Source organism: Pinus tabuliformis, chromosome 9 (genome assembly GCF_031772625.1).
Source record: "Pinus tabuliformis cultivar Carrire ecotype Pingquan chromosome 9, CPIR1, whole genome shotgun sequence".
Lineage (NCBI taxonomy): Eukaryota > Viridiplantae > Streptophyta > Pinopsida > Pinales > Pinaceae > Pinus > Pinus tabuliformis.
Window position 1 is genome coordinate 24,048,674 of NC_142307.1, and position 14,490 is coordinate 24,063,163.

Below are 14,490 nucleotides of genomic sequence, written 5' to 3' on the forward strand. Positions count from 1 at the left end.
GAGAAATAACAGAATACAATTCTTTTCCTTCATATATTGTTCAGTGCATCCTAAATAAATTTACAGATTGTGATTTTATGTCCTCGAAGATATATCTTGCATATACAGTGAATTCTTTTCATTACATCTAATACAAATACAACCGTGACAGAGTTTCACACAGCATCCACGCACATTCATCTATTTTCATTTACTGTTTATATTCACACATTGCAAAGTAGTATTGTAACCAAGTATCATTACTCCGAGAGGTAAACGCACACATACATCAAGTTCTGTTCATGAAAATACATTGCAGGTCGACACAGTAACAGGGTATTCCAATTACAAGCGTCTCACGACCAGCCGAAGCCGAAGTCAAGTGAAGAACGAAAGGAGTCGGGCTATCAAGCAAGAAAACCACGGTCCTCAAACCACAGGTAAGCAACGACACTGAAACCCCAAAATTATTACATTCGCTGTGTATAAATCTTGCCGGTCATAAAATTGCCAACGGCCAAGCAAGCGAGAACTCATAAGACTACCTAGCACTGCTATAGAATGACCGAGTGACGAGAGAGCCAAGGACCGGAGCATTAACCGAAAATTAGCACAGAAACCCTCTGAATCACAAAAGCGGGTTGAACCCTCACACAGACTTGACTCATTAACGTATACAGACAACCATAGCAAGCAAATACAGTGCAGACCAAAAGCCACAGAAAAGGGTGGAATAGAAACAGAGCTACCCGGAGGATAGGCGGTCGAATCCCCTGCAAGGCCACGGAACCAGTTACCTGCAACCACCGTGACATATATTGTTAGGGTCGCGGATATAATTAAACTCATGCAACAACAAATAGCTCAGTGAAAGACGAATAGAAGGAACAGAGGGAGGAAAGACCCGTATAGAGCCACGGTGTGGAACCTTACCAGTTGTAACCAGACCCATAAGTCGCAGAAGCTCAGTGACAACCTAACCACAGAGGAGCTGTGAAGGGTTAGGCGAAATTCGAGTTGAGGACAAGAGCATACAGCATGAAACGAAACCCTTACCTGAGCAGACGAAGTTGAATGATGGGTTGAAACCAGAGACGGAGTTGCAACCTTGAGCTTCCCACCGAGACGGAGCCGAACCTCTGAACAAAACCCATAGACAGAGCCGAATACCAGAGCAGAACCACAGAGAGCGGAACATTGCAGAGAGTCACAAAACCCATATACAGAGCCGAATACCAGAGCAGAGCCACAGAGAGCAAACCTAACAGTGAAAATGACCAAATGAGCGCGAACTAGCCGGGGAAAAGGGCCAAGTGAGAATTAGGGTTTTGCCAAATCCCGAGACGGACAGGTGGAGCGTGGAGAGGCGGAGAAGTACAGGCGGGTGATTAAATATCACCTAATTCATAAAAGCACAATCAAACAAATATCCAATTACGAAATAATCACACAAGTCCACGTAAGGTTTGGGAGTGAGGGACACGTGGGCTGGGTCCCCATCAATTGGTATCAGAGCAGTTTTCTTTAGTTAAGAGAAGATGGCAGAAGGACAAGTGCCAAGACGAGGACGTGGAAGAGGTGCACGTAGAGGAGCAGATGAAGGATTGCGAGAACAAATTAGAGTTCTTACAGCTCGCTTGGAAGCAGTAGAAGCGGGTAGACGAAGAGACCCAGAACTAGGAGACACCAGTGAAGAGGAGGTGATGACTGCTGCAGAAGGGTCTGATGAGGAAGCTCCAGAATTGAGGTTGCTGCGACAGGTTTTGATGGCCAGCAGCAAACCAAAAACAAAAATCTCAAATTATGATGGCAGTCTGTCTGCGGAAGTCCTGTTGGACTGGATAAGCGAACTGGATAAATATTTTGAAAATGAAGAAGTCAGTGAGGATAAGAGGGTTAAGTTCGCTGCCACTAAGTTGAAGGGACACGCACTATTATGGTGGGACAGTGTCCAAGCAGACAGAAAGAAAATGAACAAGTCGCCGATACGACTATGGTCCAGAATGATAGCGAAGTTGAAGGGCAGATTTCTGCCGAAAGATTACCAGGTGGAATTATATCGGCGAGTGCAGAGCCTAAGACAAAAAGGGATGACAGTTAGGGAGTATACAGAAGAATTTTACAGGGTAAATTTACGTGCTGGTTATACTGATGATAACCCAGAAAAGACAGCAAGGTACGTAAATGGATTGAGGATGGAGATACTAGATGAAATTAGTATTCTTTCTCCCCGGAATATTGAAGAAGCCTTTCAGAGCGCTGTTAAGGCTGAGGAAAAGATTAACAGAAAACAGAACAGCAGAAGAGGGAGAGGAAGTAGCAGAGGACGAGGACAGTCCTACGGAAGAGGTAAGAGTGCTGCAAACAGCGAAGAAAGCAGCAGTTCAAAAGCTTCAGGGACAGCCGAAAAAAGAGATAGCACCAGAGGAGGTCGGTCATACCAGAGAGGACGAGGGAATGGCCGCGGAAGAGGGGCGAATGTCCAGTGCTACAGGTGCCACAAATGGGGGCACAGAGCCTTTGAGTGTCCAGAAGCTGAACAAGCTGGTCAAAGGGGAACGCTGATGGCACAGCCTGAAGAAGCTGAAGCACAACCCCGGGAAGTGGAAGACATGGCAGAAACGGGGGAAGCTTTAATTTTGAATAAAGTACTGATAAAGCCAACCAAGGAAGTGGCTGAAACAACCCAGAGGAAAGCACTATTCCGGACAGTCTGTAAATCACATGGAAAGTGCTGTAAGGTAATTATCGACAGCGGGAGTACTGACAACTTGGTAGCCACGGAGATGGTGGAAAAGTTGGGGTTGAAGCGGCTGAAGCACCCCACACCTTACAAGGTGTCGTGGCTGCAGAAAGGCCACCAGTTGTTGGTCGATGAACAATGTGAGGTGGAGTTCCGCATTGGCAAGTACCACGATACAGTGGTCTGTGATGTCATGCCAATGGACGTGTGTCACATACTGCTCGGAAGGCCATGGCAGTATGACAGGAAGGTGACACACGATGGCAAAACAAATTGTTATAAATTTACGAAGGATGGGGTCAAACATACACTTGTACCCATCAAGGAGGAAGATACAGCTGAATCCAGCGGGACAAAAGCATTATTACTTGGAGGAAAGCAGTATATAAAACAGATTGAAGAAAATGAGATTAATTTTGCAGTGGTAAGGAGGATGAAGCCAGTATTACTGAGCGTGGAAAGGTCAGAATTGCCCAAGGAGATCCAGGAGCTGTTAGAAGAATTCCAGGATATTGCGGCTGAGGAGTTACCTGATAAGTTACCTCCCAAGAGGAGCATCAGCCACCATATTGACTTTATACCCGGATCAAGTTTACCGAACAAGGCAGCGTACAGAATGAGCCCCAAGGACAACGAGGAGGTACGCAAACAAGTGCAGGAATTGTTAGACAAGGGACTGATCAGAGAGAGTTTAAGCCCCTGTGCGGTACCTACAGTCCTTGCACCCAAGAAGGGGGGAGAATGGCGAATGTGCACAGATTCGCGGGCCATAAACAAGATCACCATTCGATACAGGTTTCCCTTGCCTAGAATGGATGATATGATGGACTGTCTTAGTGGGGCAGCGTATTTTACTAAGATAGATCTGAAAAGTGGGTACCATCAGATCAGGATTAGAGAGGGAGATGAGTGGAAGACAACCTTCAAGACCAACGAAGGACTGTACGAATGGCTGGTCATGCCATTTGGATTAAGTAATGCTCCAAGCACTTTTATGAGATTAATGAATGAGATGTTAAAAGAGTTTATAGGAAAATTTGTAATAGTCTATCTGGATGATATTTTGATTTTCAGCAGGACGAAAAGAGAACACCTTCAGCATATCCGAAGGGTGTTCGAAAAGCTGCAGCAGAACAAACTGTTGGTAAATTTAAAAAAATGCACTTTCTTGCAGAAGGAGTTGATTTATCTGGGATTCGTGGTAGCAGAGAATGAGTTGAAGATGGACCCAGAGAAGATTGAAGCGATCATGAGTTGGCCGTCACCCAAAAGTTTATTCGAGGTACGTAGTTTTCACGGTTTAGCAAGTTTTTACCGGAAGTTTATCAGGAATTTTAGTGAAATCTGCGCACCCATGTTGGACACCATCAAGAAGGCCAGCCAACCTTTTTGCTGGACTAAGGCGGCAGAAAACAGTTTCCAACTCCTGAAGCGTAAGATAACAGAGAGGCCAATCTTGAGACTGCCCGATTTCAGCAAACCTTTTCAGGTTCGATGTGATGCCAGCGGGACAGCTATTGGCGCTGTACTCAGTCAAGAGGACAGACCAGTGGCATTCTTTAGTGAGAAGCTGAATGAGAGTCGGCAGAAGTATTCGTCATATGATAAGGAATTTTATGCAGTGGTTCAAGCCTTGAAACATTGGAGGCACTACTTACTGGGAAATGAGTTCGTTTTGTTCTCTGATAATTCTGCTTTGCAGTACATAACTCAGCAGCACAAACTGAACCATAAACATGCCAAGTGGGTGGAGTACCTACAAAGTTTCACCTTTGTGTTGAAACACATAAGTGGGCAAGCCAACAAAGTGGCGGACGCTTTGAGTAGAAGAGCCCTGCTCTTACAGGAAAGTGGCATACAGGTGATGGGATTTGAATACTTGAAAGATTTATACCAGATGGACGCGGATTTCAAGGAAGCTTTTGAAGCATGCCAGAATCCCGTATTGAGGAATACAAGCCCATGGCTAGATTACAATCTACAGGAAGGATTGTTGTTTCGAGGGGGACAGCTGTGTGTTCCAGATTGTTCGATGAGGGAAAATCTGGTGAGAGAGAAACACAGTGGCGGACTAGCGGGACATTTTGGCGTCAATAAGACAGTGGAGCAGCTCGCGCATTTTTATTACTGGCCAAGGATGAATCGAGACGTGCAGCGGTATATAACCAGGTGTAAAATCTGCCAACTAGCGAAGGGACACAGCCAGAACACGGGGCTGTATACACCCCTACCTGTTCCAAGCAGGCCGTGGGATTCAGTCAGCATTGATTTTGTCCTAGGATTGCCTAGAACACAGAGGGGGTATGATTCAGTGATGGTGGTGGTGGATAGGTTTTCAAAGATGGCTCATTTCATTCCTTGCCGGAAGACAAGCGACGCCACGAACGTGGCACATCTTTTTTTTACGGAAGTAGTTCGACTACATGGCTTACCAAAAACTATTGTTTCAGACAGGGATGTGAAATTTACAGGACATTTTTGGCGCACCCTGTGGAAAAAGCTGGGCACACAATTAAACTTCAGCTCTGCGTATCACCCACAGACTGATGGACAGACAGAGGTGGTAAACAGGAGTTTGGGCAACTTATTACGCAGTTTGACGGGGGAGAACTCACGATTGTGGGACCGAGCTCTTGCCCAGGCAGAATTCGCTTATAACGATTCGCCAAATAGGAGCACCGGTCTTAGCCCATTTCAAATCTTGTATGGTATGCATCCGCGAGGAGTACATGAATTACGAGATTTGGGACAGCTAGAAAGAAGGAGTGCAGACGGGGAAGATTTTGCAGAAGCAATGAGTGAGCTGCATGAAAAGGTCAAGACGAGACTACAGGACAGCACGCAGAAATATAAGCAACATGCAGACACAAGGCGGCGAGAGGTAAACTTTGAAATTGGGGACGAAGTCCTTGCACATTTGCGCCGAGAGCGGTTTCCTAAGGGTACGTATAACAAACTGAAGTTCAAAAAAATCGGCCCATGCAAAATTCTGCGAAAATTCTCGGCGAATGCATATGAAATTCAGCTGCCACCTGATATAGGCATATCACCCATATTTAATGTGGCAGACCTGTTTCCATATCATGCCCAGGCAGAGGAAGAACGAGTGGTACAGCCACAATGGGACACCCAGTTCGAGGACAATCTTTGGAAGAAACAGTTACCATCGGTCAAGACCCATGAGATAGAAGGAATCATCAGCACGCAGGTGGCCAAAAAGACACGCAGAAAGGAATATCTGCGTTATCTCGTTAAATGGAAGGACCGTCCAATGGAGGACAGTTCTTGGCTTGACGAGATGCAGATCCGAAAGGCAGGTTACTCGGTGGAAGAACTCATGGAACGGAGCCATGAGAACTCTCTTTTACCCCGGCAGCCTGATGCAGGAGCATCTGGTCGACAGGGCACAGACCGAGAAGAGGCAGACCAGGTTTCTGAAGAAGATTGGGAGAAGTGAATATTTCAACAGTTGGACAGCAAGACTGTCATAGTTTTTTTTTTATTATCATTTTGTTCTTTAAGGATTAAACTACAACATTTAGTTTATTAGCTTAAGTGTCTTATTAACTTGTTTCTGTTGCAATTGTAATAATAGGTCCTAACTAAAATTGTTAAGGGCTTGTAGTTATAGGCTTTGAATTAAGATTATTAGAGAATTAGACAAAAAGACCATAAATCATTGTAAAGCATCAAACCTTTACGAGACAGAAGGAACAGACAAACTAACAATAGCCAAGTCACGTAACTGGAGTAACTGTCAAGTAAACTGTAATCTGGAACTAACTAACAGTTACCTAACTACTGAACTATTGTATAAGAAGACAGGAAAAATACATGTAAAAGGTTCTGGAGTGTGACATTGAAAAAAAGAGAAATAGCAGAATACAATTCTTTTCCTTCATATATTGTTCAGTGCATCCTAAATAAATTTACAGATTGTGATTTTATGTCCTCGAAGATATATCTTGCATATACAGTGAATTCTTTTCATTACATCTAATACAAATACAACCGTGACAGAGTTTCACACAGCATCCACGCACATTCATCTATTTTCATTTACTGTTTATATTCACACATTGCAAAGTAGTATTGTAACCAAGTATCATTACTCCGAGAGGTAAACGCACACATACATCAAGTTCTGTTCATGAAAATACATTGCAGGTCGACACAGTAACAGGGTATTCCAATTACAAGCGTCTCACGACCAGCCGAAGCCGAAGTCAAGTGAAGAACGAAAGGAGTCGGGCTATCAAGCAAGAAAACCACGGTCCTCAAACCACAGGTAAGCAACGACACTGAAACCCCAAAATTATTACATTCGCTGTGTATAAATCTTGCCGGTCATAAAATTGCCAACGGCCAAGCAAGCGAGAACTCATAAGACTACCTAGCACTGCTATAGAATGACCGAGTGACGAGAGAGCCAAGGACCGGAGCATTAACCGAAAATTAGCACAGAAACCCTCTGAATCACAAAAGCGGGTTGAACCCTCACACAGACTTGACTCATTAACGTATACAGACAACCATAGCAAGCAAATACAGTGCAGACCAAAAGCCACAGAAAAGGGTGGAATAGAAACAGAGCTACCCGGAGGATAGGCGGTCGAATCCCCTGCAAGGCCACGGAACCAGTTACCTGCAACCACCGTGACATATATTGTTAGGGTCGCGGATATAATTAAACTCATGCAACAGCAAATAGCTCAGTGAAAGACGAATAGAAGGAACAGAGGGAGGAAAGACCCGTATAGAGCCACGGTGTGGAACCTTACCAGTTGTAACCAGACCCATAAGTCGCAGAAGCTCAGTGACAACCTAACCACAGAGGAGCTGTGAAGGGTTAGGCGAAATTCGAGTTGAGGACAAGAGCATACAGCATGAAACGAAACCCTTACCTGAGCAGACGAAGTTGAATGATGGGTTGAAACCAGAGACGGAGTTGCAACCTTGAGCTTCCCACCGAGACGGAGCCGAACCTCTGAACAAAACCCATAGACAGAGCCGAATACCAGAGCAGAACCACAGAGAGCGGAACATTGCAGAGAGTCACAAAACCCATATACAGAGCCGAATACCAGAGCAGAGCCACAGAGAGCAAACATAACAGTGAAAATGACCAAATGAGCGCGAACTAGCCGGGGAAAAGGGCCAAGTGAGAATTAGGGTTTTGCCAAATCCCGAGACGGACAGGTGGAGCGTGGAGAGGCGGAGAAGTACAGGCGGGTGATTAAATATCACCTAATTCATAAAAGCACAATCAAACAAATATCCAATTACGAAATAATCACACAAGTCCACGTAAGGTTTGGGAGTGAGGGACACGTGGGCTGGGTCCCCATCACATGGAAGGCTAAATCTCAGCAACAAGCCCTTCTAAAAATAGCTTTGAAGATCTAAAACAGAATATGAAAATTCAGAGAAATAAGGTGAAAATTTTAAGCCAAACACAGTGACCTGCTAATCATGTTCCAAAGTCCCCTCTTAATTCTATTGATGAAAAAAAATCAAAAAACCCATGAAGAAAAACTTAAAGAATGAAAAAACTTTCTTCAAAAATCTTTAGTGTACTAAAAGATGAAAAAGGGAGTAAAATTTCCAACAAGAAGTATTCTTCTCCCCTTCCTATTCTCATGTGCTTAAACTACCGATAACAAAAAAAAAGAAAGATCATAATAAAAAAAACCTCCGGTCCAAAAATCGTAGTCGAAAATATTAAGTCTGCTAAAGATACCAACGAAAAAACACATAAATTGGCTCCTTCGTGCATGCAATGCTCTATGTATAGTTGCTAACCGTATAAAATCAAACTCTATATGTGCATAAATTTTGTACACTACTCAATTAAAATAATAAAACACATCAATCATCCATGAGAGCGTGTGGCTATATAACAATTAATGGTTTAATAACCAATGTCGGCTTTGAAAACTGATTGCTTATGACCACATTAAAAAAACATATATATAACACAACCTAAACCAGGATTCCTACCCACAATAAGTTACATGTCGTTACCGGATTGAGTTCTACCTTTTAAATTATTGTTTAGTGCAGAAAGTTCTTGAATTCGGTCATCTCGAAATATTGGAAGCAGCATTTGAAGGGATGGCAGATGCCCATGTAAACGCATATGGGGCACGTATCAGAGACCTGCTTCTCAACATTATGATGTACGCAGAAGCCGAGCTGAGCTCAGCGGGGGCCCTCACAACCCCAACGAACAGAATTGAAGATGAAAATGATAGACAACTTTTGGTGTCGAGCTTCACTGTAAATAATGTGTGGGTATTACAGAATTTAACAGAGAATGTTACTATACCAGAATTAGAAGATCGATGGCGAGGACAGATGATAGGGAGCGGCGCGATAATTGAAAATAACGAAAATGTGAATGAAGACTATCGCACAACATTTAGGTTGGCGGAAGATATCATTGTAATTCGATACATAATGGACTTTCGCCAACCCGAAAATGGAGTTCTGTATTCCACCCAAATTATTTGGAATTCCAGATTCAGCTGGCATCAGATTCTGCAACATCTACAGGAGTCTACGTATAACTTCAATTTCAAACCTGAAATTATGACCGTTATGATGAATTACTTGAGAGAGGAAGAGGAAGTTGTAAGTAGAAATCCTGCAGAAGTGATGGATGGATTGCCGGACGTTATAATTCGGTTGGAGGACAATGTAGGAGGTGATGAAGTGATATGCGCAATTTGTTACGAGATGTTTAATAATGGGGAGACTGCAAAACAATTGGAATGCAACCATCTTTATCATTCACACTGCATCATCTCCTGGTTTAATTATAGAATCTCGTGTCCCACATGCAGACATGAGCCATTTTCTCCCCGATGATGAGCTTCCAGTATTACTGTTATTTATTTCACAGAAATTGCCTGGTTTCCATTTTAATTCATTTGATACATTCTGTTGGTTCATTCTATCAAAACATTGACATGGTTCTGTAACGAATATATATTTTTCAAAGGATCTTTGTGCAAAATGAAAAACAGTTTTTTTTTTAAATAAAAGTACATTTCATGGTAAATTAATGGTCAATAAAATAAAAATATATATTTTGAAATTTTGAATATTTAGATTTATTCCATCAAGTTATAAGACATACAACTTAAACAATTTTGTAAAGGTTTCTAAGACATACAACTTAAACAATTTTGTAAAGGTTTCTAATGAGAATTTTGTTAATGGTTGATTTTGTAAATAATTGTACATCTATTGCACAAAGAAGATATAAAGTGAATATTATCATTCTAGTCGAGTGTTTAATTATTCCTAAAATGGGGGACAAATACTTCACTCAATTCACCAACATGGATCTTCTATGGAATTTTCTTTTGAACTTTGTTCTTAGTCTTTTACAAAGTGCTTTATCTTCTTGAAGCTATTAGGCCTTTGTTCCTCTATCATGTACAAGGACCTTTGAAATATTTATTTAAGGTTGTTTACAAAACTCATCTAGCTTTGATGAAACCTTGAACAACAATCAAACTCTAAATTTATATTGCAAAACTATGTCTAAGATTCAATTTGATGATTAATTAAACCAAGTTTAGCTTAAAATTAATTAAAGATTAGCTTCAACTAATGGTTGTTTAGGTTTGTACGAGTTTACATGATCCACAAACCTTGAACCAAGTTTAGCTTAAAATTAATTAAAGATTAGCTTCAACTAATGGTTGTTTAGGTTTGTACGAGTTTACATGATCCACAAACTATTTGTGTATTCCACTAGATAGTTCATCACAATAGATCCACTAAATCCTCTCTGTTTTCTCTCTCCTTATTGAATCTTGGCTATTATTATCATCTATGATACAAATGCACTGGAACATAATCGAAGACATTTTCCTCCTAATGGCCTCGTTATAACACATCTTGATAGCCAATTAGGGGGTAAATTTGACTCATCCAACCCTTAGTACGAGTTGCAAATTGACCCTTATAGAGACTTCTTCATAGTTCCCACATGGCTAGTCCCTTTAGTAATAGACGATAACATGGCATCTTCTCTAATTATGGTGATCAATTTTGATAGGTCAACTTTTGGGAGACATAACTTTCTCATACTAGCTCTGATGAAGGTGATTCTTGTGATATTGGAAAGGAATTAGTATGTAGATTATGGAATCTAAGTACATAGTGAGGTCGATAACACAAAAAGTGTTCAAGACCTCAAAATTGATTTTTCAAGTTCTTCCCCCAAAATTTTCCAAACTTATATGGATCATTACAGTTTCAATTACGACGAGACAAAACCACATAAGCATTGATGCTACGATGTGAAACAATTATATTATGTGATTATTATTTTATTCATAAAAATTTTAAAGCTGAGGAGAGGGGACAATCAATAGATTATGATGCCTTGGGGAGGCAGAAAACTTGACTTAAAAGGTAATTATACCTTGGGTGAATATTTCCCTATAATGTGATGGTTAGTCTTCCCAAGTCAAGCTGAAAAGGTTGGGGAGATGAAGGGTCATGTTGTGATTATAAAAATATGGCGGAGAAACCAAGGGGTTATTTTTTTATGGTTCTTAGGCTTCTAGTTTTTCTCTCTTTTATTACTCATGTATCTCTCTCTCACTTGGAAAATTTGATTTGGTAAAGGCTTAATTATTGAACCTAGAGAGGTTCTACCTTACGATTGGTTAAGAATTGTGAGTGATATAATATGTGATAGGGAATGAATATGTTGCTTTATTTTTTCTTTGGAATAGATGGCTCTGAGGACTAGGAATGGCCATGGTTGTGTGTGGAACTTAAATCACTGAAGATGGGAGGGTAGAGGTACTGTAGATATTAGAGGACTCCTTTACGTTATGCATACCTGCATGATATTATTGTGAATGTGAGCCTGGTCAAAGTTGGAAAGGTTGATCACTGAGTTTTCTTGTGTGTGTGAAGGAGAATGACCTTATCTTTTGGTGTTAAAATATTATTTGAATTTAAGTGTCTCAAATACCCCTGCATTTAGTTCTCCTCAAGGCATCAATATATTTCTTAAACCATGATTTGATTATTGTTGAATATTTTTAAGTGTGTAATTTTCAATGTGATTCTCTCCTTTACCAAAATCCTAGCTAGCATAGATCATAATTTTCAAGATATGATTAAATTTTGGTAGGCCAATTTTAAATATGTGTGCTTAAAACTTTAAGAATTGTAATTCTAAATTTCATTTAAAACATGCCCCAAAGAAGCAGCTTCTCTTCTCTTTGAATATGCAAGATATGTATGATGCATCACTTAATGGTGACCCTATGGTGAAAATTTTGTTTCCCACAACATTTTTATACAGTGTTGGCTACTATGGTTATATTGAGAAATAATAAAGACTTGTTGCATCTCCTTATTATCTTCCTAGTATCTCTTTCAATTCATGTTAAATGACCCAACAATGGAAAAGTAAATTTCCTGTAGTTTCAACAATCCTTTATCTTCATCTCATCACTTCTATTTCCTTAATGAGAAATCTAGGAAATGGATTTAGAGGCTCTTGAAATTGCAATAAAAATATTGTATATTATGCATTTTCAAAAACTATATGACATGAAATTAGGAAAAAAAATGTGCATGACCCCTATTATTAATTATCTAAAACCAATACAAGAAGTAGTATTGTGCCCTTGACACCTCCCTCACAATAATGCCAAAAGTGACAATGTTTTGATATGTTCTCTATTGGGCCAAAACACTTGTGCATTTAATCTTCTCAACCATGGTTTCAAATGTACTTGTGAGATGTTATGCATTGTATGTGTAGGATACAAATTCTTAACTTACATTATTTTTTCTAATATGATTCTACAAAAAGGAAGTTGTGTGACCAAACTACATAAATCCAAATCTAACTCACTTATGATAGTTATCATGTACTCGAACATTAATCATGGTAAAGGGAACCCAAGATACAAAATGGTATGCTCTTATAGAGCAAGCTCTTCTCCAAAGAACATGCCAACAAATTAAAAAGGCTACTGATGAGCCTCGGTATTGCAACAAGAATGCTCAAACTCCCAAGGCTACCGACATTAATTATCAACCTGGGGTTTCTAGAAACTTAAGAGGTATCGACACTATATGTGCAGCATACAATGTGTCCTTCCTTTGCTATCATGATGTAATCGAGTGCATGTACTGAAACCGAATCCTAAACTAATTGCAGAAAATGAAATACTCGAAACGGAAACCTTAACTTATTGCAAGAAATAAAGTACAAGGAAAGAAACCTATTCTAATTGCATAAATATCATGAACTAAATGTGAAAGAAACCTAACTTAACCCTCTTTATCACACGTGATGATTTAAACTAACTGAGCATGGAGTCTGATCTAGGGAGTATTATGTGCATGTGTGAATATAAAAGAACTCTTTTTTTAATCTTTTTGTTTTATAAATGAAAATTTTAATCCTCACTTGTTCTTTGGCAGGGGAGACAGGTATGGAGGAAGAGGGTTAAAATGGTCTTGATGGCATGGAGGTCAAGTAGAGGCCTAATCCCAGCTTCAATGATGATTTTTCTCAATTCGGGCTCAAAACAGGCTGCTACAGGATTTCCTACAGGATGTACTAGTTCTCCTACATGATCCCCTAGTTCTCCTATAGGATCCCCTATTTTACTATAGAATGTTACAGATTTACTATACGAAATTATAATTCATCGAATGACCAAGAAAATAAAATCCAAATTGGATGGGACAAATTTTTTTATTGACTAGGATGTCTTAGGTCCCCATTCCAAGTGGAATCACTCAAAAATACCTCTATTAACCCATGCTAAAAAATAGCAGAAAATTACTAGTCGAAAATCTAGAAATTCGAGAACTAGTGAGCTAGTAAATCCATCCAATGCCTAACCTAATCAAGTGAAAATGTAGTGGGGTAAATTTTGTTATTAAATATAATGTTTTTGTGATCTAATACAAGTGGAATCAACTTGATTGAAGATCGTTAGCACGCTCTATAAAATAGTATAAATTTACTGCTAGTTGCGACAAAGGAGTTCCATAAATCTAGATTTTGGAATAAGAAGACTAATCCAAGTAGCTCAGTGATTACTATGACCTTCCAAATCTTTTTGAAAGATGAAATAATGCTTGTGATGCTACAAAAGAACTTACATCAACCATCTAACCCAATCCTACAACAATAAATCATTAATACTAAATGCAAAAGTAGAAAGAAACAAAAACAAGAGATGCATGTGAATAAGAAGTGAAAAGAAGGAAATAAAATGATACCAAAGGGTTCTAAAGCTCCTGGGATGGCTAAGCCCAAGGAAACTCAGAGACCTATGAAGGAGAACAAGATTTTGAAGCTGAACATGACACCAATATTCATTATTTTCATTAATACAATTACATCCCTGTAAGAAAATACAATGGAACTGCAGAAATACGAGTTCTCTCCACAAGAACTCTAATGAAAATCTATCCCTAGAGGAAAATTCGACTTGATACTTATACAAAATGATTAGGAATCATCCCCCATGAATGGATGAAGCTTTCCCCACAAAAATCCCTTGATTAGTGGATGTTCCCAATACTAGGAATCTACATCAAATGGCATGGAACACATTCCTAGATTTTCTCAATCATTGGAGTTTCACAATCTGTGCCATAATTCCATAATACCTTATTGATTCATTATTTAATAGTGATCCTCTTGTAGTAAGGAGCAAGTCCCTAAATTATATCCTCCTACAAATCTTCATAATCTGTCCAATATT

General features: G+C 40.0%; 1 protein-coding gene across 1 annotated transcript; it reads right to left on the minus strand.

Annotated features, from left to right (window-relative positions):
* Nucleotides 1-221: 221 nt before the first annotated feature.
* Nucleotides 222-1,212, minus strand: LOC149146920 (uncharacterized). Its single transcript, XM_089437950.1, has 2 exons — nucleotides 913-1,212; nucleotides 222-776 (listed from the first exon to the last, which is right to left on the minus strand). Exons 1-2 carry the CDS (start codon nucleotides 929-931, stop codon nucleotides 409-411), a joined length of 387 nt encoding a protein of 128 aa, XP_089294076.1. The 5' UTR covers nucleotides 932-1,212; the 3' UTR covers nucleotides 222-408.
* Between the last annotated feature and the right edge of the window lie 13,278 nt (nucleotides 1,213-14,490).